Raw genomic sequence first — 25,881 nt, 5'->3', positions numbered from 1 at the left:
GTCCAACTTCTCAGTGTTGTCAGCTATGAAAATAATCGTTAATACCTCATGGGACTGACGGGAAGACTGAATGAGATGCTGGCGTGAAGCTTGAGTCCTTGTGCTTGGCCCATAGTCAACGCTCAGCTAGGACTGACTGCCACGATTGATCTCTGGTTCAGGCTCCGGACTCCAGGCCCATCCTCCCTTGACTCCTACTTGGTGATGGTATCGTTTGTCTTTGTGCTCCTGAGGCAGACGGTCACTTGTGGGAACTCTTTCCCAGAGCGGGAAGAAGGGGCCAGAGGTCCCGAGGGGCTGCAGGGTCTGTGCCATCTGGAATGTACTCTCAGGGCCAGCGCCGCGCCCCACGCTGGCCGCTTAGGGAGGCACCTCACACTCCCTCCGCTCTGCAGATTGCTCTTAATGGCGGGAGGTTGCAGGAAGGTCAATAAACCGAAAATAGCCTGCCTAAACCGAAACTCAGCTAGGTCTCTGGATCCTTCAGATCCCATATCAGCTCCAAGGAGGAGGATATAAACTCTTATTTGAACAAGTCAACAATCGGTCTTTAGATCAGAAGCCTAAATAGAAGCAAAAGCATGAATGTGTTCATTGTTCTCGCCTCTCCTCTGACATTAACCTGAATGTGGCTCTGGGCTGACTCACCCCAGCCCTTAACCAGAGTCTCTACACCAGTCACTCGGGGATTGCCCATCCCCGGGTCACACCCGGCCCTCCTTCCCGTAAGCAGAGGCTCCATTTCCCAAGGGAAGGCAGAGAGACGGGAAGGGAGCTCACAGCTCCTGATCTCATACGTTTTCTCTTTAATTCTCGCAAAGTCCTATGAAGGACATGTATTTCCCACGTTTCACACTCGAATAGCTGGAGACTCCAAGAGTTTACGAAACGAGCCCATGGCTTTAGAGGCAAGCGAGGAGACAAAATCTGTCCCCAGAGCTATCTTGTACCAAGTCCGGGCCTTCCACGCCAACCAGTACCTGCAGCAGCCTTTAATTAATCACCTCATAAAGGTGGACATGGCACCTGTCACATTTTGTCGGCAGTTAACGCCTTCACGTGTTTGATTTTCACAAACGATCCGCTGGCTTGACCACAACGCGACAGCGTCTTTCCCCAAACACCAAACTGACCCTGAGGCCCAGCATCTCACTGACGATCACACACGGCCTCGGGGAACCATCCTTTTTAAAAATGAAGCTGCTTGCAAACTCGCGGTGGACAAATATGGCCCCGAGTCGCCTCACAAATCTTTCTTGAATGAGCATAGGAGTGGAGACGAGATACGGTGGTGACGATGCTGACGTGGATGAAGCATCTGGGAGCTTGAAGCCTGGGATGGCTTTGCTTTTAAATCCATGCATAACAGAGACTGTTCTTATTTCCAATGAGGTCACAGTAGAAAAACAAAATGGTTGGCACGGGCCTACGGAAGTGGTCAGAAGTGGATCGCGTCTGTAGGAGTGCACAGATTTTCACATGTGCCTGCTGCAGAAAATAAACGCTTTTTCCTCTCAGGACCTCAAGTTTTTCTCTCTAAGATTAGACAGTCGCACTAGAACGGTTTCTAAGGTTCCTTCCAGACTCATCGTCCTACAATGTTGTGTCTCACTGCCAGACACCACTGAGGATGAAAATAAAATATGATTACACATGATAACAACCACAATAATTTATTGACTACTTGCCATGTGGAAGGCTCTGTGCCACGCCACTTTTAGTCCTCACAACAATCTCTTGAAGTAGATATTATTATCATTTCCCATTTTTAAAATGAGGAAACTGAGGCCCAGAGAAGTTGAGTAACTTGCCCGAGGCCACACAGTCAATGTTTTGAATTTGAACTGAGTAGCTTGGCTCCCGAGGCCCAGTTTTGTGCTGTGGTCTAGTGGGTAACACACCCGCTCAGACCGCACAGGTCCTCCTGGCCCCCCGCCCCAGATCTCTACAGCACCCACACAGAGAATCCTTCAGAATGAGTTTGTCAGGTAGAAAAATTAAATGAATACAGTATCAAAAGTACAACCATAGTCACTTGGGACTTGTCTAATTCAGTCCCCTCTCTGATTTCAAGGTGAAGTTGTGGGTTCTAGATTCTCCTCTTAATTCTAATCACTTTATTGCCCTTGAATGAATGTATCTGCTAATTGGTCACACGTGTTCATACACAGTAATGCGTCACTTGACAACAGGATATGTTCTGAGAAATGCGTCATTAGGTGATTTCATCATTGTGCGAACCTCATAGAAGGTATGTACCCAAACCTACATGGTATAGCCTGCTACACACCCAGGCTATATGGTACTAATCCTACGGGACCACCGTAATATATGTGGTCCGTCGTTGACTGACGTGTCCTTATGCGACGTGACTGTACTCTGATCTGGAACAGAGAGCACTGGGCTGGAAGTCTGAAGAACCAGGCCCTGCAACTGGCTCCACCTCTAACCAGCTAAGTGACCCCCGCAGTTACCAGCCTCTCTGGGCCTTTTGGTGCTTATTTGCACTAAGGAAGCTGGATTACATCAGTGTCACAAACCCCAGGCCTGGGGGCCAAATTGGACACAGTGATAAGTTTTGTTAATTAGGAGCCCTGGTTTTCTTTTTATATGAATGAATTGCCAACACTTAAAATAGGAACTGTTCCCATAAAAACCTAGGTCTCCAGAATCTCATGAAATACGGGAGGCTCTAACGTATTTGAGCTCCCCTTCCCTAGGGGCAAGAACGAGAAGGGATGGGGCCTCGCTACCCTTTGGGCAGGCCCGTGGTCCCTCTGCACGGGCGTGCACTCAGCTGCTTCCCTGGTTCGCATTTCTTCGTGGCCCCTCAAGCTGTGTAGGTTTGTAGCCTGTGGGCTCCACACCACCAAGACCCTGTCCTCTAACTTGATTTAGGTGTTTCACGTGCTCACCTGGTCTCTACATTTCAAAAGGGCTGGGAAGCGCCCCCTTCCCTTATGACCCCTTACAGGGACCCACTACATGGGGGCTTAGTAACGGTGAGTGACCGAGACTGTCCCAGAGCTGGGAGGATGGGGAGCTGTGTGCTGTGTTGTTGCGTGTTGTGCTGTTGCTGCGGTTGCTGTGGGTAGGTGGGAAGTTAGGAGAAAGCTTGCAAGACCTTCTGTTTCAGCACCAGGTCTCAACTGGGCCCTGCTCTGGGAGAGGGATGGAGGCCTGTGTCATGGACTGACTCCAGCTCGGATCGCCAGAAGCCCTTTTGGACACATCTCTGGCTGTTCCTTTTTACAAAGCCCCTGCTTTTCAGAGATTAATTGTTGTCAAACGCAACTTATTTTCTAATCCTTTCAGGCTCCATTTAAAACCTTCTGCTTTAGTTTACCTTTTCTGATAAAGTCGCTGAGGTTTGGGGTTTTTTTTTTTTTATGGATTTTCCAATGATTGTCCGGTTTGACAAATTGGATTCTTAAAGCTGATTCTCTGAAGAAAAGGATGCCGTGTGACAAGACAAGAAACAGCTCATCCTCAAATCAGGAGGATAAATAAAAAAATAGAAGCAACCCTATTCTCTGGCTTCCCTGTGACTCAAAGGGTGTCTCAGTTGTCACTGATAATCTAATCTTTCTATGATAGGTGAGGAACAGCACAATGGCGACCCAGCCAGGCTGTGCGTGTGATAGTCCTCTGATTAATAGGACTGTCCGATGAGCCCCCAGCCCCCAGGAAGATGATTAATGACATTTGATGTGAACTCTGACCTCCCCCGGCAAGAACAGAGGGAGCAGAGGGAGCTGCTCAGACAGGATGGTGCGTCCTGCAGAAGGTGATTGATTCCTGAGGGCCTTGTTTTCTGAGGAGGCGTGTGGGGTTGGGGGGAGGCCCAGACACCCTCGCCGCCCGCTCCTGGGCTTTGGCCAGCGCACTGGCCTGGCAGGGTTTCCCATTAGCACCTCTCCCGGAGATGAACCTTTCAATTGCCCCCAGAACGCTGTGTCTCAGAAGCACTTCCCTCTGAAGCCTGGGCCAACCTCTGCTGACCTGTCATCCCCAACCCATAAGATCATTTGGACCTTTCCCCAACCCGAGTGCTATGAATCAAACCAAGGAGGCCGGAAAAGCCCGGCCTGGAAGCCTCCTGGGGCTTTCTACTGTATCCCTGGGCATAGAGTGGCTTGGGCTACCGGGCTTACAGCAAGAAAGTGTTTCTGTGGCTGGCAGGGAGCAGCTGGGATGCCCCAGGACTGGAACCAGAAGGAAAGGAGGCGCTGCGTGAGGTGGGCATCTACCTGGCTCTCAGTGGACATTTGGGGCGTGGAGGAGACAGCTGGCTTGGCTTCAGTGGCTTGGCTGCAAGCACAACCTCCAACTTGCGGTTGTTGGGTCGTCTTTGCTCAGTTCTCCTGGCTCACTTTCCAAATTGTTTCCTTTAATAGGATGGCTGTAAGACAGCCTGAAATGTTTCTTTCTGATTATTGGCCTTTCCTGGCTTCGCTGCTTCCCCACCTCTCATGTCCTTAGTAGCACCCCCATATCGTTGTCCTACTGGGAAGGACCATGGGGTGTCTGCCTCAGTTGTAATAATGCCCAACTGATTATAGCCAAGAAAAGTGTTAACCACGAGATCAAATGAGGAGTGTCAGGCCAACGACCCCCTGTGAGATGGAAGTGTGCCTGCCTGCATGTGTGGACAAGGGAAGCCCCTGCTAGAGGACTCATACACCTAATCCAACCTTGGTAGACATCACGAGGCCAGTGGCTCTTCAGCCTAAAAGCTGCATGCGAAGTCCCTGGGCCTGGGATGTGGAAAGCACTACATTAATGGTAGGAATTATTGTTATTATTTTTTATTTTTAGTAAATTATTAGTAATGTGATGCTTAGCGGATAATTATTTAACAGTGTACTCAGTTGAGAAAAATAATAAAATTCAGAAGCATACGGGCAATGCTGAAAAAGTCTCCCAGAGAGGAAGTGTAATCAGGGATTTTGTCATTTCTTTTTTAGCTAACTGAGAAGGATCCCCCTCGCAACACAAAGTCTATTGTCCAGTTTTGGCCTGTCGAGTTCTCACCGGGTCTGAGTAATTCCCTGTGTGGAGAGGAGGGGATGACCTGGACCATAAAAGGCCAGCCGAAGGAGAGCTTCCCTGGGGAGCGAGGAGAAGATGGAGCTGCCTGCGCCTCCCCTGCCCGCTTCTCCCAGGCCGGCTGCCGCGCAATGCGATGGCTGGTGAGTGGGAGCATCAGAATGATTTGGGAATCTTCTTAAAAATACCAATTTCTAGGCCCTTTCTAACAGTCATGATGTCTTTCGCCCCAATTAACAGAATGCCAGATGACAGTTGTTTGAGCAAGAAAGACGTTTAACCACATATCACTCAGACTGGAGGTAGGTAATCTGGGGTTTGGTATAGTGACTCCATGATGTTATGAAACATGGAGGCTCTTTTTATCTAATTGTTCATCCTCAGCACAGCTGAATTTTAATCCTTAGTTTTGTTGCCTCGTGATTGCAGAATGGCTGCCACAGTTCCAACCATGGTGTTCTCATGCAACTATGTCCAAGGCAGAAGAAGGGGCAGACATCTTTCTCTCTGTTTGTCTCACTCTTTTACGTCAGATATAATACCTTTTCATAAGTCTTCTTTTTACAACTCATTGGTGGGAGTGGGTCACAGGCCCACCTTAAATAAAGAGATAGCAGCGGGGAATGGAATTACTGAACGCATCCGGGTTCCCCACCTGGGGCTGGGTGAGGCTCACCTTCCCTGAGCATGTTACTGCCTGATCAAAATAGGGCTCTGTGACCCAAGGAAGAAAGGAGTGCTATTAGGCAGAGACAAACCGTGTCTGCCTCAGCTAGGGTGACTTGTCCTGGGTTTTCCTGGACCGTCCTGGTTTTAAAACTGAAAGTCTCATGTCCCAGGAATCCCCTTGGTTTGGGGAAAACCAGGAGGGTTGGTCACCTAACTCTAGACTCTCAAGACCTTCTGAATTAGAGTCTCTTGAGGGTGAAATCCAAGCCTTAAAAATGACTTTTAACCTTCCAAGGTGATTATAATGCATGCCACAGTTTCAGGATCACTGGGCTTAAGTTTCCATGAAGCCAAATCAGGGGACGCAAGGTTGACGTAGTCCCAGCTAACCTCAGAGCAGGAGGAAATTCCTGACGTGGGTGTGACTTGAGACGGGGAACTCTCAAGGATTAAACTGAACCTCAAACCTAGAGGGGCCTGGAATCTTTGAATTCCATCCCCGGCCTGCTGCCTGTCCCCATCATGAGAAGGGACTGTCTAACTTAGAGCCCCTGCTCTGGGTGGTCTTGAGCCCTCGGCCACCTCTGTCGGCCCCTGATCACAGAGCCTGTGATGCTGGACTTGCTGGGCTGTCTCCACAGTAGATCCCAAGTTCTCTTAGGACAGAAACCCCATCTTAGCCATCTTCTATTCTGAGCTTCCAGCACCATGCCTAGCTCATCTTAGTCATTTGATAAGTGAGCATTGAAGACATGAGTGAATGAATGAATGAATGAGGAGGCTGCACTCTTGAATAAAAGATAAACTCTAGCCCCTCAACCCCAAGCCATCTCTTGTAACAGCCAAGTGCCTGGAGCCTGGAAACCTCCTGCCTCGTCAGTGAGCAGGCAGGACCCTGGGTGGGGGTGGGAGTGGGGTCAAGCTCTTCCCCAGGACCTGAGATGACTGCACCTTGTCTCCCCAGGCCCAGCTTCCCAGGCCTCCGTGGGAGCGGCGTGTGTCCCCACTGCACAGCCCCGGGTAACTTTCCGATGGCTTGAGCTCATTACTCATCATTAGGAGTCCTGGTGTCTGGAGTTTTCCAGGTGATCAAAGCTTCTCTGTCTGGAGCAGCCAGGCAGGCCCTGGTGTCTGTCACCAGTAATCCCCCGGCCTCGCCAGGCAGACAGTTAAGTAACCCAGGAAGGAGGAGATTTGGTTTTTAAGCTCACATAATTCAGCTTGACACCCCGACAGGCAGGCAGTGGCTCTGGCTCTGCATGAGGACGTTGTCCCGGTGAGACAGAGTGTGTTGGGGGGTGGGTGCTGCAGGGAGGGCAGCTCATCTCAGCCCAAGCTTATTTTAGAGCCGGGTCGGGGGGGGCCCTCCCTGCCCCGCTCCCCTGGGGAGGGTTGTGAGTGGGAAGACCATCACCCCTCCAGCAGCTCTGTCTATTCTCCCCAGAGACTCGCTCCAAACTGTGCCCCTGCCCCTTGCTTCTCCAGAACAGGAGCTCCTCATGGGGCTGTCTTTGGTCCCTGGTCTCTGACTGGGCTCAGGGTCCAACCTGCCTCCCCAAACCCTCCAGCACTCCCCACAGTCTACGTCATTGCACAGAAAATGTGTCACAGGCCCAAGCCCAGAGTCAGATTGTAGCCATGATATTTGTGCAGGTTCCGACATTTCAGTAAGAATCACAAATTCCTTCAATGATGGCGGGGGAGAAAAGGATGTTTGAAACAATTGCATTTTCCAATGTTAAGAAAAGATTGGAATTAAAAATTTTGGCCTATGATTTTTTCCGATGTGACCTTTGTGCAAAAACGATTGCTCGCTCCTGTCCTAGACAGCTCAGATCACGCTTCCTGTCTACACACAAAGCAGTGTGAACGAAGATTAAACTTGGGAGCTCATTAGTCTGGCAAATGGAAATGGCTTTGCTGAAGAGTTTATATAAATGTCCGGGTACCCGCTTCACGATGAATTGTTTAAGAAAATTAGTGTTGAGACCGGGGATAGAATATTCCAACTGGGATGATGCCAGGCTCTTCCCGGCCCGCCGTCGGGGTCACCCTGCTGGCCCGGGGACTCTGTGAGGCTATCTTTCCAGCAGACGTTCTGCCCCAGCTAAGTTCTGTGCCCGGTGGAGCAGGTGCATGGTGCCAGGCAGACGTCACCATGCCCAGGCTGCTTCCGAGGGCCCTCCTGGTGCAGTCCTGGCCCTATGGGGATGGAGGAGAGCCAGCTGCACTGGCTGGGCCCGCCTGCACTGCCTGTGTCCAAGGACTGCTCCTGTGTCTTCAGATCCCCTCCCTCCAGGATGTTTTACATATTTTAATTAAAGTGCCGCCCTGGGCTGGCAGGGACTCTGATAGATGACTCTGCTCCGAATTGCAGGGTTGCGGTGGTGTGAAACATGGCATCCCACGACGCACTCCTGCTCTCGAGGATGCTTTGGCTTCCACCCCTGGAGGCGGGTCCACTCGGGTTCCAGGAAGGGAGGCAAGCCGGCAGGCAGGCAGGCGGGCGGTGAGCAGGGGGCCGGCACATCCAGGGATGGCCAAGGCGGGGCTCAGGGATGGGAGAAGAGTGCAGCTAGGAACATGCCATGGACGGTTTCCGAGGACCAGCTGGCTGGTCTGCTGTGGATGAATCCGATTCTTGCAGACACACAGCCTCGTGGACACTCCTTATCAGTGTCAAATGATGACAAATGGCGATGGGTAGAAGTCGCTGGGTGGCAGCTGCCGCATCTCAGAGGGAAGCAGGTATTTTTAGCCCTGGCCTTGGGCTCTGGCTCCAGCTTAATTAATCATGGTGAACAGCACCGAGTTTGGTTTCTGGTCCTGGTTCCCACCCCCACCCCAGCCGTGTCCCCATTCCCCAGACTGGAACACTAGCTGCAGAGATGGAAGTCCTGCACAGCTAATGTGGCCCGTGACAGGCTTCACAGGGCACTGGCGATGCCCTGGGGGAACCATCCCATTCCCACGCCCCCCTTACCTCCAGTCACCTGGGCCTCTTTTAAGTTCCTCAAGCCCATTCCTGCCTCACAGCCTTCCCACCTGCTCCATTGCCTTTTGAACATTACCCCCAGGTATCCTCATCCCTCTGTCTCATCCCAAACACCCTCGCCTCACAGACACGCTCCCTGAGCTCCCCTCCCCCAACAGGCTCTCTGCCACTGGGTTCTGTTTGTTTCCATCAGAGCACTTAGCATCAGCCAAAATCACCTTATTCGTTGCTTGCTTCACTTTATTGTCTGTCTCCTTCCATTGAAATGCCACTGGCTTGAGAACAGGGATCTTGTCTATCGTGTTTGCTATCTTAAATCCCTGCAGCCTCACTCAGTGTACACAGGGCAGGAACTCAGTGTGTCTGAATATGTGACTGGATACATGGATGGATGGATGGGTGGATGGATGGATGGGTAGATGGATGTGTGGATGGGTGGATGGATGTGTGGATGGGTGGATGGATGGATGGGATGGATGGGATGGATGGGTGGATGGATGGGTGGATGGATGGATGGGTGGAAAGCTGGCTAGGTGAATGGATGGGTGGAAGGCTGGAGGGAAGACCCTCCATGGGCTTGGATGTTAAGATGCAGTGCGTCAAGGTTGCTGTTGTTGGTAGAGGCACATCTGGGGAGACACTGTGTAGCCACATCCTTACCCAGGCCAGCAGCCACCATGGGAGGCCCAGACCCAGGGGATTCTGGGAAAAGGGTGTGCTAGGTGGAGCCAGCCACTGCCCTCTCTGCTTTGGAAATGTTCGCCCACATGCTCTTTGATGTTTCTCAATTGTTTTTTTCCCCATAATTTTTTCTTGGGGATGGAGAGAGATGGCCCAGTTGTAAGGGACTCCCAGAAGGTTGCTTCCCTACTCTGCCTGAAGGCTGACGTTAGTAGTGCATTTAGAGGGTAAGCATGGTCCTTTATTGTTTTCTCTCCAACTATAACTATTCTTTGTGGAAGCCACAGTTGGTTGCCTATCTTCCCCTTTCTCGCTTGGGAACAGAAGCCCAGTTTGGTGCTTGTATTGGCAGGCCTCTGCTTTCAGGAGGCCTGGCCCAGCCCCAGATCCAGGGGGGCCCGTGATTAGTCCGAGCCAACCATAGGAACTCCACCCCCAGCCAGTGCTGGGGATAGAAATGCGGCTGTGGATGTGATTCTAACTAACAGATGTGAGCAGCTTCGGAGGGTTTCCCTCACTTTTAAAGAGGTACATGATGGACTGCATCCGTGTCATGTCCCTTTTCCTGATCCTAAGAAGGATTGAGGTTCATTTTGCATGCAGAGGCAGACGCATGGGTAGGGGGTACGGGACAGGGTTGGGGAGGGAGGTGGATCCACGTACCCAGCAGGAACGGTTCCCACCCAGCAGAGCCCAACCCGGGACCTTCTAAAACACGCCCCCTCCTGAGCCCCTTGTCATCAAGGTCGAATCTGATCCTCAGGGCGTAGAGTTTGGATTTCTGTGGGGCTGATACCCATTATTCTGAGACACAGGAGAGCCTCTGAGCTGCTGAAACAGACCAGGGACAGGGACGCCCTCCTGACCGCGGCCTGGAGATGCCGTGTCAGGAGATGTTAGAATTCTTTTCTCTTGACACCTTCAAGGCGACGAATGGGTGTGCGCCTTCTTACTTTCTCAGGATATGTGGAAGGAAATCTGTGAGGAAAGCACAGGCCTGGACGATAAAACTTCTAGGAGGGGAACATTCAGAGCATGTGCACGTGGAGTTGCCCCGGCTGAGGATGCACGGAAGGTCCGGGAAGCCACCAAGCCCGAGGTCTTCCGCTGACAGAGCGCTCATTTGCTCTCAGCCTCTGCGGGGGCTCATGTGGAAACAGGGGCCCCCCGGTAGGTTCTAAGGAGAAATGAACTGAAACCTCGTTAAAAGGGCACCAGGGAAATTGAGAAATTGCTATTCCTTCTTAACTTTTGCTACTTTTCTTCTATAGTTCTGGTTATGACTGCCACCATTCCCTGTGGGAGACAGAGACAAAGAGGCAGAGAATCAAGTCAGAGAGACACAAAAACACGCAAAGAACAACAGAAACCAGAAGACAGAGACACGTTCTTCCTTTGGCTGATTCAAGACATGTTTGTTGAGAACTGCTGTGTGCCCGACCTGCATACACCCTCCCCGTTAATACACTGCAAGACCGCAGGCTGTTTGCACCATCTCCCCCAACCCCATCTGGGCCTTAGGCAGGGGGATTCAGAGGGTGCTGTTTCCGCTCAGACCAGTAGGTGTCATCGTTTCAGAGGGAAAGCTAAGGGGAACTGCGGGAGTTGATAGCCACCTGAGAATATAAATTCTATTTCATCAGTTTTCAGAGTGCCATTATGTGCAGGGCACCAGGCAGGACACTTGAGGGCACATAGGATGGGAAATGCACAGTTCTTGTCCTCATGGAATTTACTGAGCCATCGGGGACCTGGAAGAACAAGGTGCTAGGTCACCAAAAAGGGGAGAAGGTGGTAAATGCCTTGAGAGACGGTTAAAGGAAGGACTGTGTGGATCCTGGAACATCAGAGACCTCAGAGAAGCTCTCTTCGACCTTCTCATATTACAGCAGAGGGACTAGACTCAGAGAGGGGAGGTCATTAACCTGTAGTCACACAGCAATTCCAGACTCCAGATCTCCTGACTCCTAGAGCAGTGCTCTTCCCACCAAATATTCTGTTTCAATAACTGGAACTGCTGCCCCATCTTGAGATTCAAAGTCCCACCTTGGTTTAGCAATGAACCTCCCTGCAAAATGCCCTCTCTGATGCCTACTGCAAGAGACTCTAGATAAGTCAACCTGCATCTGGGAGCAGGCAGCCGCCCTCATCACGGGTCCTGTGGAGCTGGAGTCGCACAGGCTCATGAGGGCTGACTGTGCGCATCTCTTCCCAGAGACATCATATTGGTAGCTTGAAATCAGCCACAGTGGGGGTGTTGACACCATGGAAATCAGCAACAGCTGTAAATCAAGGGTTTGGTTTTTTTTCTTTTCTCCCAGAGAGCTGCCCACCACTGAATTAGTGTCCCTACTTTATAGATACACAGACTGAGGCTCAGGGAGGTGAGCTAATCTGCCAAAGAGACACAGCTTTTAGGTGGTGGAGCTGAGACCCCAGCTCAGGGGGTCTGGGGCTAGAGGGCCCAGAGTCAGTAGGACTTAGTCGCTTGGATGTGGAAGGGTCCAGGTTGATCCTGGGTTTCTCATGTGGGTAGTGACATGAGCGCTACCCTGTGGTGGCGTCATTAACCTGCCAGCGACACTGGAACAGGAATTGTTCATTGGGCGAAATGAGAACTAGTCCCGTTTTGGGTGAATTGAACATGAGGCCCGTTGTTGGAGAGACGCATTTAGATCTGGAGGCCAGGAGAGAAGTCTGGGCAAGAGACGGTGATCTGCGAGAGGGAGGTTTGTCCTTGACTAAGCCAGATGGAGCTTAGCTGGAAACACTGACCTTTCCTATAGTGATCAGGTCAGAGGTGCGAGGTTCACCCTTCTGTATGTTTTTCTCCTCTCTGTCAACATGCAGGCATGATCCGGCAGGGCGAGATCCGGCTCACGCTTGTTCCCTGGTCCTGGGGCATAGTGAGTGCTCCATAAGGACGTGAATAAGTGAATGAGGGACCGATTTTGCCCTGCACATACTGAATCGGCACTGCTGTGGACCATCCAGCAAAACCTCAGCACATTTCTCACAGCTTCCACGATCATCTAGAATTCTCGCATCATTACAGGAGTATGGATTTGGAATCAGAAATTACCTTTTTTTTTCTTTTTTAGCATTTTAGAGCTACAAATAGGCATCATCTCTTACGATGTCCTTGTTTCACTGGTGAGATGCTGAAGCCTGGAGACCATTCCGAGACCACCCAGACTTGGCAGCTCGTGAGCCCGGCGTGGCCTGCCTTGCTCTGGCTGGTTTACTTCCCTGCTCTGGGCCTCAGTTTGTCCCTCAGGTTAGAGGAGAGCTCGAACTCTGGTTCTGGAAGGGAGATGAGTTGACGGGACTCCACATCTCAGGAGCGACGGCTTGGGTAGAGGAGAGACAAAGCAACCAAGGAGGCTACATTATGCAAATGAAGGGATTGTGGCCTTCCTCCTGATTGGCTGAAGGGCCCTGATGTCACAGTGGGTGGGGTTTCTCCACTCCAATAATCGTGTCTCTAGCCAAGGGAAACTCCCCACCCTGCTGGTCTCTTAGTGCCTTCTCTCTGTCCAAAAGGGAAGAAAGACCATGGAACCCCTCTGTCAGGCTGGGTCCATTCTCATGAAGGTGAATACCTTACAAGGGAAGAAGATGGTGGAGAGCGGCCTCCAGTCTGGAGACTTTTCCCTCCCCCAGTCCTGCCTCCTGCCGCTGGCTGACCTGGAGATCCTGCAGCAGAAGGTGGCCGGCATGCAACGGGAGCTGGAGGACTTTAAGAATGAGGCGTTGAAGGCCATCCATCACCTGGAAGGTGCCTTCTGCGAGATGAATGGGGCTCTGGCACAGCAGGAGGAGCAGGCGGCCCGCGTGAAGCAGCGGCTGAGGGAGGAGGAAGACCGCGGCGTCGTCCGAAATAAAGTCCTCACCTTCCTGCTGCCCCGGGAGAAGCAACTCCGCGAGCACTGCAAACGGCTGGAGGGCATGCTGCTGGGCAGGGGCCGAGAGGCGCTGGGCATCCCCAGGAAGATCCAGGCCAACTGAGGCCTCCTCGAGCAGAAGCCAAGCTTCTAGCCCAGCCGCCAAGTAGATTGTTTTTAATGGAAGGACAAACCCTAAGTCCCTCCGCGTTGGCTTCCCTTTCCCCATTTCCATTGCTTTCTTTGTCCCTAAATAACACTTTGCTTGCTGAGAGGCGAAAAGACCCCAGTATGTTCTTTGGGTGAAGCTCCACTTATGTGGCACCATCAAAGAAGGAGGCACCCCAATAGTCTTTCAGATGCCTGTAACTTCCACCTTTAACTGTTTTCCTGTTTGTGGTGGTAATAGTGCTCAAATGTATAACATGGTTTTTTTTGTCTTCTTAAACTGACTGTGTTCAACAGATTTATCTTTCTTGTAATGACTCAAGGCTCTCCTGATTCGTTGCTGAATGCACGGTCCACCGAGAGGGGTGGACCGTCCCCCCAGGTGCTGATGGCCCCACCTTGGTCTGCTCTCGCATTCCCATCCTCCCCTCGTTGGCTGTGCTGCCGACTGTCGCTGCTGGACTGTCATATCTCACTTTGCTTTGCTGCCTCTGCCCACCTCTACTTCCTCTCCCTTTACCTGCAGACCAGCCCATCCTAGCAACAGACCTTATCAGGGCTCTGATGGGTAGAGTCATATGAGCTTAGTGCCCTGAGGATGCGACACCTACAAGGTGGGGCTGTGAAGTGGGGACACTAACTTTCACGTCTGGAGCAGGAATTGTTACGGTGCCTGGCCATTCACCAGGCAAGGTACACACACCATCCCACTCACTTCCCCAGAAGCCTCTGGAAGCGAGCCGCGTTCCCCATGGCGCGCAGGGGGAAGCTGACCTCAGGGAGGTTCCCATGCCAGAAGGTGGTAGGACTGTGGTTCAAGTCCTGGTCATCTGTGCTCATTTGCCATCCTGCTGTCCCTTTGGAACCGCGTCAGGCTGTTCATGGACCCATCCTTCTCGGGGGTGGAGCTTGTCCCACAGGTGACTTGGCGGTTCCTTGGCTGTCACTGTGCCTTGTATTTCCGATGAGCCTTTCTGTTTCATCGAGTCACATCTCCTCCCTCTGGTCCCCCAAACGCTGCCATGCAGCAGAGACTCTCCCCTAAACAGCAGAAGCAAGGTGCTGGAGGCCAGAGTCAGCTCCTGAGCCGAGTCGGGCCTCTGTCCCAGCTCAGGACTTGCAGCCTCTGCCAGGCCCTCTGATAGCTCAGCTCAGCCCCACCCTCCCCCCTCCCCATCTCACAGAATCCCTCCAAACAAGATTGGAACACCTGGACCCCCCAAGCTGAACTTCACAAAAGGATCCTGTGACCCCTTGTTAATTGCAATAGCCAGCCATCAGCCATCTGCCCTGGAGGGCTGCATCCCATTCCAACTTTAGGCAGATTCTACTTTAGAAGGTTTAGCTGAAGTGGTAATAATAATGTTAATACTGGTAATATTACTGCTACTACCAGTAGCTTGCAGTTATCAAGAACATGATATAGTCTAGGCGCCAGGCTTGGCTCTTTGGAGGTAGGTACTAGTATAACCTTCACTTTAGGATTCCGAGGAAACCAAAGCTCAGAGAGGCTAAGTAATTCACCTAAGTTCACACAGCTGATAAATGGTGGAGTTGAGGTTTGAACTTAGTAAAGTCTAACTTCAGAGGCTGTGCTCTTAACCGCTATGCAGTGTTTTTGGAAGCCTTATGAATATCTGCTAAATACTTCTTGAGGAGATAAAATATGAGCATAGTGAAATTGGTGAGGTGAGCTCTGGGAGAAAAGATTGCTTTGTGGGGGGATTCCTGTGCCCTAAACCTGGTAGGAGATGCCTCTGTGTATGTTTACAAATGTAGCTGAGCAGGAGAACTTGATGGGCCAACTATAAGAAGATGTTTAAAAAATCAGTTGCCCTATGCAGAGGAAACTGGATCTAACACTAATTCATACGGAAAAGGATTTGAGTCTGCTGCAGGTCCGGCATGGAATGTGACTGCTCGGAGATGATGGTGTCGCGGGCATTCTGAGAAGAGATCCAGAGATGCTGCCCTGGGATTGGTGCTCACCAGAACATACCTTGAGCAGCCAGTGCTTAGTTCTGGTGTAACGTTCTGGAGGGTCCTAGACAGCCTGGAGTGCTCCCAGAGGACGGGGGCAAACCCAGGAATCCTGAGGAGGGGGCGTGGTTGGAGGACCTGGGGCCTTGGCTGCAGATGTTTGGAGGGGAGACCAGATCCGGACCTCCCAAACACTGGAAGGCCTGGCTATATTTGGAGTTTGAGGGGGCTGATAAATGTCACCCCTCTTTTCCTTGCCTCCTTTAGGAACCAGTTGACGGATAGAGAAGCCAGGAAAATGGAGACAAAAAAAAAGATCACCTTTATTGCCGATAAAGCTGCTTGAGAAGGTGGGTTAGGGTCTGAGCCAGGTGGGCTTGCTAAGACCTCGTCCCTGAACCTCGCATGGTCCCCAGCACAGGTGCTGGCGGTGGTGGACAGCTGCCACTGTAAACGGGAGAGTGTGACGTCTCTACAGAGGGACAGCTCAAGAGAGAGGAAGGGGTCCTTGGTGCAGGCGTTGATCTCTCTCCCAAACCCACCCACCAAAAGTCACTCTCCTTTCCTGGGGAGAGGAGTGAGTGAGGGGAAGGAGAGCCAGGAATGCTACTTGAGTGGTGGTCCCTCCATATTCAAAGAGGAATGGGAAAAAAGGGTCCCCCATAACAATTAGGAAAAGGGTAGGCTGAAGCCATGTAATTCTACAGGGTAGTACTAGTGACAAAGTGGGGATGCCAGTGGGAGGCAGATTTCAGCCCTACAGAGGAAACAAAACTTTGGGTGCTGCTTATGTGTCTGTGCAGTGAAGGGCTGACTCAGCAGGTGTGGGATGGTCAAATTGCACACATTTCAGAGAAAGGTCTGGCCCTTGACCAACTCCTGGGAGGAGGCCTTGTAATATGCTCCTGATAAGAGCGTCTTTGTCTGCCTGGGGCCTTGGGTCACACCTGAGAGTTGGTTCTAACAATATGATTTATGGTGGGGGCCCTGGACCAGCTTGACCTCTGGAGAGGCTGAGTAACTCAGATCAGCCACAGAGGTGCTCCACGCCTGGTGATAAACCACCAATAAAAACCCTGGACACCAAGACTCAGGTGAGCTTCCCCAGCTGACAATACTTCATATGTGTTGTCACACAGCATCTCTGGGGAAAGTAAGCATTGCCCCTGCAGCTCCACTGGGAGAGGCAACTGGAAGCTTGTGCCTCGTCCCTCCTGGACCCCGCCCTGCGTTCCTTTTACTTTTGCTGGCCTTCACCTGCGTCCTTTAGGTGTAACAAGCTGTAAGCATGTGTATAACAGCTTTTCTTTGTGAGTCGTTCTAGTGAATCATTGAACCTCACGGTGGTCTTAGGGACCCATGACGCAGTGTTAGATGCACTTGACATTTGGTCCTTATTATCCTCACAATAACCTTGTGAGCGAGGCACTGTTATTCCCATGACTGATGAAGAAACTGAGGGATAGAAAGGTTAAGTAACTTGCCTGGGAGTACACAGCAAGACTTCAGAGCTCCCTCTCTTGACCACCCCCCCCCCCAATCACCAAAGGAAGGGACTTGGAGTGACAGGCTGGCCCCCTTTGCTAGAAGGTCCCATGGAGTGGCCCCAAGGCCCTCCAGCTTCAAGGCGGTCAGTCATCCTGGAGGGATGATGATGACAAAGTGCTGGAGGAAGAGGCAGGAAGCTCGTGAATTTCCTGTCTTGGAGAGCTCAGGTGCACCTCTGTCCAGGTTGGGATCGTGGAGACAGGATGAAAGTCTTCTCTGCCGCATGGCTGCAAGCTTTCCTCTCCTCTCTCAAGAGCTTTCAGCTGCAAGCCACAGGATGCCCATTATGCTGATTTCTTTAAGAAGAGTCTACTTTTTCACATAACAAGACATCTGAAGTTGATGGTTGGTTCACTAACTCAGCAATGACAGGGCTCTGGGTTGGAATGTCTGTGGTCCCCTTTCCTCTTTCCCTCACTGCCACCTCCTCACCCATGGTCACATGATGATGGCAGCAGGAGTTCCAAAATTGTGTCATTGCTTGACAACTTCCAAAGCAAGAAAGAAGTGGCAGAACTTTCCTTGCAAGCCTCCGTCTTATCAGAGAAGAAACCCTTTTCCAGGATCCCCCAGCAGATTTTCTTTGACATCTCTTCGGCCATTCCTGGGTTGCTTGCCCACCTAACCCAATCATGAGCAAAGCAGAAAGCAATTGCCACAACTCAGGCCCTGGGACTGGGCACCCCACTTACCCAAGATCTGAACAAAATCGAAGTTCCATTAGGAAGGCTGGCTGTTGGGAGGCAACCAACCCCAGCGGCCACAACCTCAGTCTTACCTTTTCTTCTTAACTCATATCGAGGGCCGAGAAGAAGAGCACTCTGAGGGATGGCGTGGCTGGGCAGAGCAGGGCAGTGTGAGTGGCTGTCACATGGCTGCGGGAAGCATAGATTTGGGTCTGGGAATTGGGGAGATGGGCTAAATGGAGGTGTGGAGCGACACTTCAGTGCTGTGGGCGCAAACCCATTACCCTCGCTTGCTCCACCCTCACCTGTCCCATACCCAGCCTTCACCCCTGAAGTCAGAGGCTTAAGATGACCCAAAGGGTGCCAGGGAGACTTCGGACCCTTCAGTCCTTAAAATAGGCAGCCACTCTTAGAGATGTAATCCATGTGTCACCATCTAGGGGGACCAACTAGTCCTGGTTTAACTGGGATTGTCTCTGTTTGAAAACTAAAAGTCCCACATACCAGGAACCCTGTCAGTCCTGGGCAAACTGGGATGGCTGGTCACCTTGCATGAGTGGGGCGGGTCACAGGAGGTCAGGACAAGAAATAAGGATGGTGGTGGCCGTCTCTGCTGGGTTGGTGCATCTTTGCTTTCATTTTAAGCAGAGGTGGCTGGCCGGCCCATTCTGCGGCAGGAGGGGCTTCTCCTTGACTTCACGTCTCCTCCCCACCCTCAGGTCCTTGTCCACCACCTCAAGTCGGCAAGGGGATTGGAGAGCGAGGTGTTTTCTGAGCAACTTTTGAGATCCTTGTGTGGACGGTTGAGGCTCCTGATCAGGTCACACCTCACAGCTGAGACCCTAGTCCTGGAGGAGAGCGGACTGCATGCAGAGTAAGGAGCTCAGGACCTGTGAGTCGTCCCAGGGAGAGACAGCTTTTTGCGCCTTTGGGAGATGGAGTTCCTCCCACTCTTCTCCTCCAGACTGTGAACAATAAAGTTGAGCAGCCCAACTGCTCATTTTCTTTGAAATTCTAAAACAAACAAATAGAAGACAATAACAGATGGCTTTCTCCCTGCCAGTAGCCACAGTTCTCAAAGGTTTTCTACAAGCTGCCGTGCTCCGCTTGCTCTTCCTAAGCACTCCCAGCAGTCAGCGGGCTGCTGAGATCTTAGACACGCGGCTCCATCTTAGGAAAACCCATGGCAGCCGAGGGGGTCCTCCCCAGGACCCCAAGGCCTGTGTCTGCTGCAAGTTGGGACACTTGGGTAAGCGGCAAGATGGCTGAGGTGCAGGAAAGCCTGACACACGGGGCTCAGCGTGGGGAGGTAACTAACCTCAGCTGCCCCCACCTCACTCTCATCTCCTCCACTCACCTGGTACCCAGGGCCAGGAGGAAGAGAGCCCTGGGGGACGCACAGCTGGCAGAGTTGGCCAGCGTGGGTGGGAAGCAAGGGTTTTGGTCTGGGCGTTGGCTTCGCTCCTGGCACAGAGCTTTGCCTCCTGATCTGATCCAATCCACTTAGTAATTCCTGGAGTGCTAAGAGCAAGCCTCGGGCATCTTTCCTGACATTCGCCAGTTGTCGATCTTTCCTTGTTTTCCCCTGGAAAAACAGTTTGGCAGTGTGTCAACATGTTGAACATAGAGTTACCATGTGACCCAGCAATTCCACTCCTGAGTATATACCCAGGAGAAATGAAAAGATATGTCTGCACAAAACTCTTACATGAATACTCATGGTATTGTTCAGAATAGCCCCAAAGTGGAACAACTCAAATGTCTTTCACCTGATGAAGGGATAAATAAATTGTGGTATATCCATACAACAGAGTGGTATTTGGCAATAAAAAGAATGAAATACTAATTATGCTATAATATTATGCTAAGTGAAAGAAGCCAGTCACAGAAGGCCACATATTGTATGATACCAATTATATGAAATGTCCAGGACAGACAAATCTATAGAGACAGAAAGCAGATCAGTGGGAGCCTGGGGCTGTGGGGTTGGAGGAGCAGGGAGAGTGGCTGCTAATGGGTACAAAGTTTCTTTTTGAAGTGACAAAAGTGTTTGAAAATTACCGTGTACTTTACATAGGTGAATTGTGTGGAATATGAATTATATCTCAATAAAGTTGTTTAAAAAATAAGGTGTAAGTTCAAATATACAGTGAAAAAAAAGAAATGATGCTATGATTTATAATTCAAATCCCCTTTAATATTGATGGATGCAAATCAAAATTGGGATTATCTTAAATTGTTTTTGGTTTATGGACATTCTGAAGCAACATGGGCTCCAGAATTTATTTGGGTTATACATATATAAAGTGCCTGATTCAGAGACTAACACATTATAGGTATATCAAAAATGATAACTGAATCAGAACTGCAGGTAAGTCACAATATGTCTTGATCAATGACCTTGGTTGACCTTCACCATCTCCAAGAAGTCTCAGGGGCGTGGCGGCATATGTAAGGCATTCTTTTGTTTCCAGCTGTGTGCTTGCCTCCCCTCTCCCGGGGCACAGAAGATGGAATTGCTAGAGCGAGATCAGGCCCCACGCCTCCCTTCCAGCCTGGAAGACATCTGTGATGGGGTGAAGGGCAGCATCAGGACCATGTTGCACAAGGTGCTGTCATGTGACGAGGAGGCAGTAAAGAGGTCTTCTGCTTTTCAGATGTCTTGTCTCTGGCATACACTCCAAGAGGCTTCACTCTGATGAGATCTCTTGGTTGCCCTCTTGCTTATCTCTCCTCTTTCCTTTTGAATTCCTTCCACCAGCAGGAGAGAGTAGTGGACAGGCATTTAGGCTCTGCAGACAAATGGGCCTGCTTTAACTACCAACTCTACCGCTCACTTTCTGTATGGTGTAGGGATGTTACTTCACCCCTCGAAGCGTTGTCCAATAGAACTTACTGTGCTGATGGAAACGTCCTAAAATTCTGTGCTGTCGATATTGTCATCGCTTACCCCTTTCGCTATCGAGCACTTGAAATGTGACTAGTGGGATTTAGGAACTGAGTTTGAAATTTAAATTTTCTTTTTTTGGTGAGGAAGATTGTCTCTGAGCTAACATCTGTGCCAATCTTCCTCTACTTTTTGTACGTGTGACGCCGCCACAGTATGGCCTGATGAGCAGAGTGTAGGTCTGTGCCCGGGATCAGAACCTGCGATACCCAGACTGCCGAAGTGGAGCGTGCAAACTTAACCACTACACCACTAGGCCAGTCCTGAAAGTTTTAAAATTTTTAATTAGTCATGTATGACCAGGGGCTACAGCCTCAGAGCCTCAGTTTCCCTGTATCTCCTAATGGGATAATGACGCTACCTACCTCATACGATCGTTGGGTGAATTCACAGAAGAAATGCAGGTATGGCAGGATAATGGACAGAGATTTTAATTAAAATTTGGTTCCCTCAGCCACAGATAGGCTGTGTTCTCTGCTGCAGGGGCTCATGTTTGTGGGGCCCCAAACAGATGTTGCCAGAAACCCAGAAGGGAACTTGGCATTTGTGCTTGGAAGTGTAGGTCATAGAGAGAACCTATGCTGGATCGACCCAGAGAGCAAGTGATGGAAGCACGTGCTTCTGAGTGTGGAAGGTGGAGGAGGCCAGCTCCACGGGAGAGGCCAGACCAGGAGCCTGGATCTCCGATCCACCCTGGTGTGCTGGGCTGGCTGTGTGGGGACTTGGGGCTCCTGTCTTCAGGCTGGGGCAGCTCAAGTCCCTCTCTCTCCATTAGAGTCACACTAATAAGTGCAAACAGCAGTTTCCTGCAGGAGTCAGCCAGCGTGTTGTCATCCAGAAAAGCAAATCAAGTCAAAACTCACCAGGGCTGAGGTTTAACACCAAGGTCCAGTGGAAATGCCACCTTTCTGAATAGAATCAGGCCTTGAGGGAGAGGTTGCAGAGTCCAAAGGTCAGGGCTTGGTAGTGATAGCCCCAGAAACAGAGCATGTTGGGAGCAAGTGGAGGGTTTCTGAGGCTCACCCCTGTGGGCCTGCGGCACTTGAGGCAGCAGGGGGTGGGGGTGTCCAGCTAGCGCAGAGCGGACACCTTGACTTCCAGACATCCATCCTTGTGGGAAAGGTTCTCAAAGACGCTCTGACATCCAGTGAGAGGGAGACCAGGAAGGCAGGCCCATCCCGGAGACTCAGGGAGAGGAAAGAAGCAGGTTCCGGTGTCCTTGGCTTGTCTGTCACCATCCTGGATGGTTATCGCTCCAGGAGGGGCATGGCCCCATTTCTGGGTTTGACAGTTCTGGTGGAGTCAAACCTGTCTCTACTAAATAAATTAGATCTCTCCAGGGCAGATCAATATTTAATGTGGGGTTTAAAAAGACCGACTCAGGAAATGAGTTTAAAAGTGGAGAATTTGCCTTAGGTAGCAATTTCTGAAATACAGTGGTATCAGGGGACAGATTATTCAAACCCAAGCAGTGGATAATATAAAAACAGTTGAACAAGCCTAGTTCGGCTTCCTGTGCATCGGAGATGCTGAATCCTCCAGTTTTCTGTGTGTTACTCACAGAGGGTTCGTGTCAAGTTGGAAGAGACTGTCTACTGTGACAGCGTCTACTCCAAGGATGGCAAACTCCACCCTCACCTGCGGCAGACATCACTAATCAATCCCAGGCCTCTTTCCTCTTGAGCCGGGCGCAGACTCATTTTTTTCTCAACATCGCATTCTAGGCAGCCACCATCTGTCAGTCAGAGGGCGCCTGGTGTGAAATATTTCCCAGCCTCATCCAGTCCAAAGTCTCCACTCAACAGAGGAGAAGCTCAAGGTTACACAGCGAGTTAGTGGCTAATCTAGGGCCAGGGCCCAAGTCTTCTTGGTCCTAAGACAGACTTTTTCCCCCACATGAATGAGATCGAGCTTGGGTTCCATCAGGAGTCCTTTCACTGACCTCTTTGTGAGCAACACGGGGCTTTCCTTGAGTGACATTGAATACTTTATTCTAGAGATAAAATGATGGACTTTCAGAGCTAGAAAGCAGCTTAGAGACCATGTGGTTCTACTCGTTCCATCATGAGGAAATTCAAACTCAGAGAGGCCAAGTAACTTGCCTAAAGACGCATAGCTGGTTGCTCTTTTCTCAACACCAATAATATGCATTCCAATCCCAGAGCTCTCATTTTGAGGCCTTGGACAAATCACTCAAATGTTTGGACTTCCATTTTTTGGTTAGAATCTTGGTGCTTAAGAGTTGCAAAACATGTGCATTAGGAAATATACAGCATCAATTTTTGACGTATTTTGATGTTTACATATGCATCCTCATCACCCTTCTAATAATATTTTGGTTGGCTGATGCAAAAATTGGTTTGCATTCTCTAAACAAATAGTAACTGGGAACGTAGATTTGTGCCAGGCCATAGCCAGGTGTCCGTTTTGTGCGGACATCTTTTCAATGGTTTTTTGGTAGACACGTGTGAGCAGGGAATGATAATGTCTAAGACAGGGGAGAAGTGTTCTCCCCAGGGTGGAGGGCCCGTCCTAGATTTAACGTGACTTTTGTGGCCTCCATTTCCTCACCCATAAAATGGCGATGATGACACTTGCCCTCCCAGCTTCAGAGGCAGATCGTAAAGGTCAAATGGAATGACATCTGGGAGGGAGTTTTGAAAAGAGCTCACTGCGACAGGGGAAGGGGTCGGAGCTGGGGCCTGAGACGAGGTTCTCAGGAGTAGGGTGTTGGGGAGGGTGGTGGGGGAGGATAAGATGCTGCCTTGGCATCAAGACGCTGGCAAGAATTTCCATGCCCTCATTACCCTAGGTGTTCCTGTCAGATTCCAACCAACCTCTGCTTTACTGCGTAAGACGCCGTGATATTTTAGGAATGGCAGCCCAGAGGAATGCCACGTTTGAAAAAGGTCGCTTCCCTGAATTTGCCACCGGGTATTATTTTTATACCACTGTTCTGTTATCCAACTTCAAAATATACATCATATTTATATTCCTTCTGCTAAGCATATATTTTTATTTTATTGCTTACCATGCGGGTGACATTTGGTTATTGAATGGCTGGAGAATTGGACCCGGTTGTTGTTTTTTTATTCTTCCTTTCGTAAGTGCTCGCTCTGATGTATTAATCTTTACAAGGGGAATGAGACAGGGACACATAAGCATTCGCACTCACACACACACTAATCACATTGCCATTTTATCTCACTTTGTGGGTGTGTGGCTACATTTATAAGAGCCGACAGATCTGAAATAGGTGGTCTGAACTGATTCAGGTGGGGAGCGATGAAGCCAGCAGCCTCCTGGGGAATCAGTTCAGGGCGGGAGGGAGAGAGAGCCTTTTGTCTTCTGTTTGTGAAGGACACACCAGGCAAGAAGCAAGGAGGGAACCATTGTGAGTCTGAGCTGGAAGGGACCCTGGGGATATATTTATGTGTCTATAAAAATATAGACATGTGTTTTATAGATATTTTATATCTTATATATCCATCTATCTATGCAGCACCCTGCATAATTCCTGATCCCGGGCTCAATAAATGGTTATTGAATTAAGGAACAAAAGAATAGTTACACAAACCGTTTATTGAGGTGTGCTCTGTGCGAGTCACTTCACAAGCACTCTCTAACCCTCCCAGCATCCCCGCAAAGTAATTTCATTTCTCCAGTTTAAAAATAAAGGAAAGTGGGCTCCTATGAAAGTTAAACATAGAATTGTCATATGACCCAGCAATTCCACTCCTTTTTTGGGTACATACCCAAAGGAATTAAAAACAGGTCCTCAAATAAATACTTGTATGTGAATGTTACAGCAGCACTGTTCACCGTAACCGAAAGGGGGACACATGGCACACGGCCAGCAGCGGATGAATGGACTGACGAAGTGTGGTTTATCCATACCGCGGAATCTTAACTGTAAAAAGGAGTGAAGTGCCGATACAGGCCACAACGGGGATGGACCTCAAAAACATTGCAAGTCAAAGAAGCCAGATATGAGAGGTCACATATTGCATTTATATGAAATGTCCAGAAAAGGTAAGCCCATCGAGACAGAAAACAGATGAGTGGTTGCCAGGGGCTAGAGGTGGGGTGGGTGGGCAGTAACTCCTTAATGGATATGGGGTTTATTTGGGGGTAATTAAAATGTTTTAGAAGGGAAAGAGATGACGGTTGCCCGTGAATGTACTAAATACAACTGAATTGTTCACTTTAAAATGGTTAATTTTATGTTATGTGACTTTCACCTCAATTCAAAAAAAAAAAGGGAAGCTGAGCTTAGAGGGCATGGTAGCTCAATTACGCTGGTAGCCCCAATTACTCTCCGTCCTGTGTCCCCATCATTTGCCCTGTAACTTTATAGGCTTCTTCCATTCTGACTCTAGGCTCAGCCAGATGACTCCTTGGCCAATGGGACAGCAGCAAACTTAACGGAGAAGCCTGAAAAAGCCAACACGTATTTCCACTCACTTTCTTGGACGTAAACACCGCCATGAGAACAAGCCTGGACCGGCCTTCTGGAGGATGAGAGACCACGCAGAGCAGAGCCAAGTTGTGCCAGCCAAGGCCATCCGACACCAGCCAGCCCCCAGCCGACCTGCCAGCTGCCTGCAGATGCACGGGCGACCTCAGCCAAGATCAGCCAAGCCTGGTTCACATCAGCAGAACTGCCCAGATGACTCATAGATTCATGAGAAATAATAATGGATTGTTGGTTTAAGCCATTAGAAGTGGCTTGTTTTACAGTAATAGCTAAGCAACACAGAGAGGCTGCAAAACTTGCCTGAGGTTTCACAGCTAGTGAGAAAAGGTAGAACTCGTTCCAAAGACTTGTTCTGAAGGCACCGTTTACTCGATTGTCACCTTCATTTTACAAGGGAAGAGACTGAGACTCAGACAGGTTGAGGGCAGATACAGAGAGAGTGGGAACGGGAGCATCACTGTGGGGGTGGGATGAGAGTCATCTCTCCCTGTCCTTGGTAACGGAATGTTGCCTGCAAACCCTCCCAGCCTCCCCCAAACCCCAGCCTGACATCACGGGGGGATATTGAAATGCTGGCATTGGTTGTCAATTTGTGTTTCAAGTGGTAACTCTGCAGCTTCCCGTCAGTTTTGGCACGGTTGCTGTCCTGCCCTGCACTACCACGGGCACCTCCTTGCTGGCAGGAAAGTAGGAAAGCTAACTTGTCTGTGCTATTCTTCGCTCCTGAAGCGTCGCCCAGCGTTACCATGGCCCTTTAGGGGACGTTATGTTGGGAAGCAGTGAGTTGCTAGGATGAC

At 50.3% G+C, this 25,881-nt stretch overlaps 1 protein-coding gene across 1 annotated transcript; it reads left to right on the top strand.

Moving 5' to 3' along the window:
* Positions 1-10,738: 10,738 nt before the first annotated feature.
* Positions 10,739-13,726, top strand: CCDC182 (coiled-coil domain containing 182). The gene has a single exon (XM_070226377.1). The coding sequence runs from the start codon at positions 12,950-12,952 to the stop codon at positions 13,400-13,402; it is 453 nt and encodes a 150-aa protein (XP_070082478.1). The 5' UTR covers positions 10,739-12,949; the 3' UTR covers positions 13,403-13,726.
* The last annotated feature ends 12,155 nt before the right edge of the window (positions 13,727-25,881 follow it).

This window comes from Equus caballus, chromosome 11, assembly GCF_041296265.1.
Source record: "Equus caballus isolate H_3958 breed thoroughbred chromosome 11, TB-T2T, whole genome shotgun sequence".
Lineage (NCBI taxonomy): Eukaryota > Metazoa > Chordata > Mammalia > Perissodactyla > Equidae > Equus > Equus caballus.
This window is presented reverse-complemented; position numbering and strand designations above follow the sequence as displayed.

Coding starts and splice junctions, on each gene's coding strand:
- CCDC182 (XM_070226377.1), top strand. CDS start 12,950: ATGGAACCCCTCTGTCAGGCTGGGTCCATTCTCATGAAGGTGAATACC.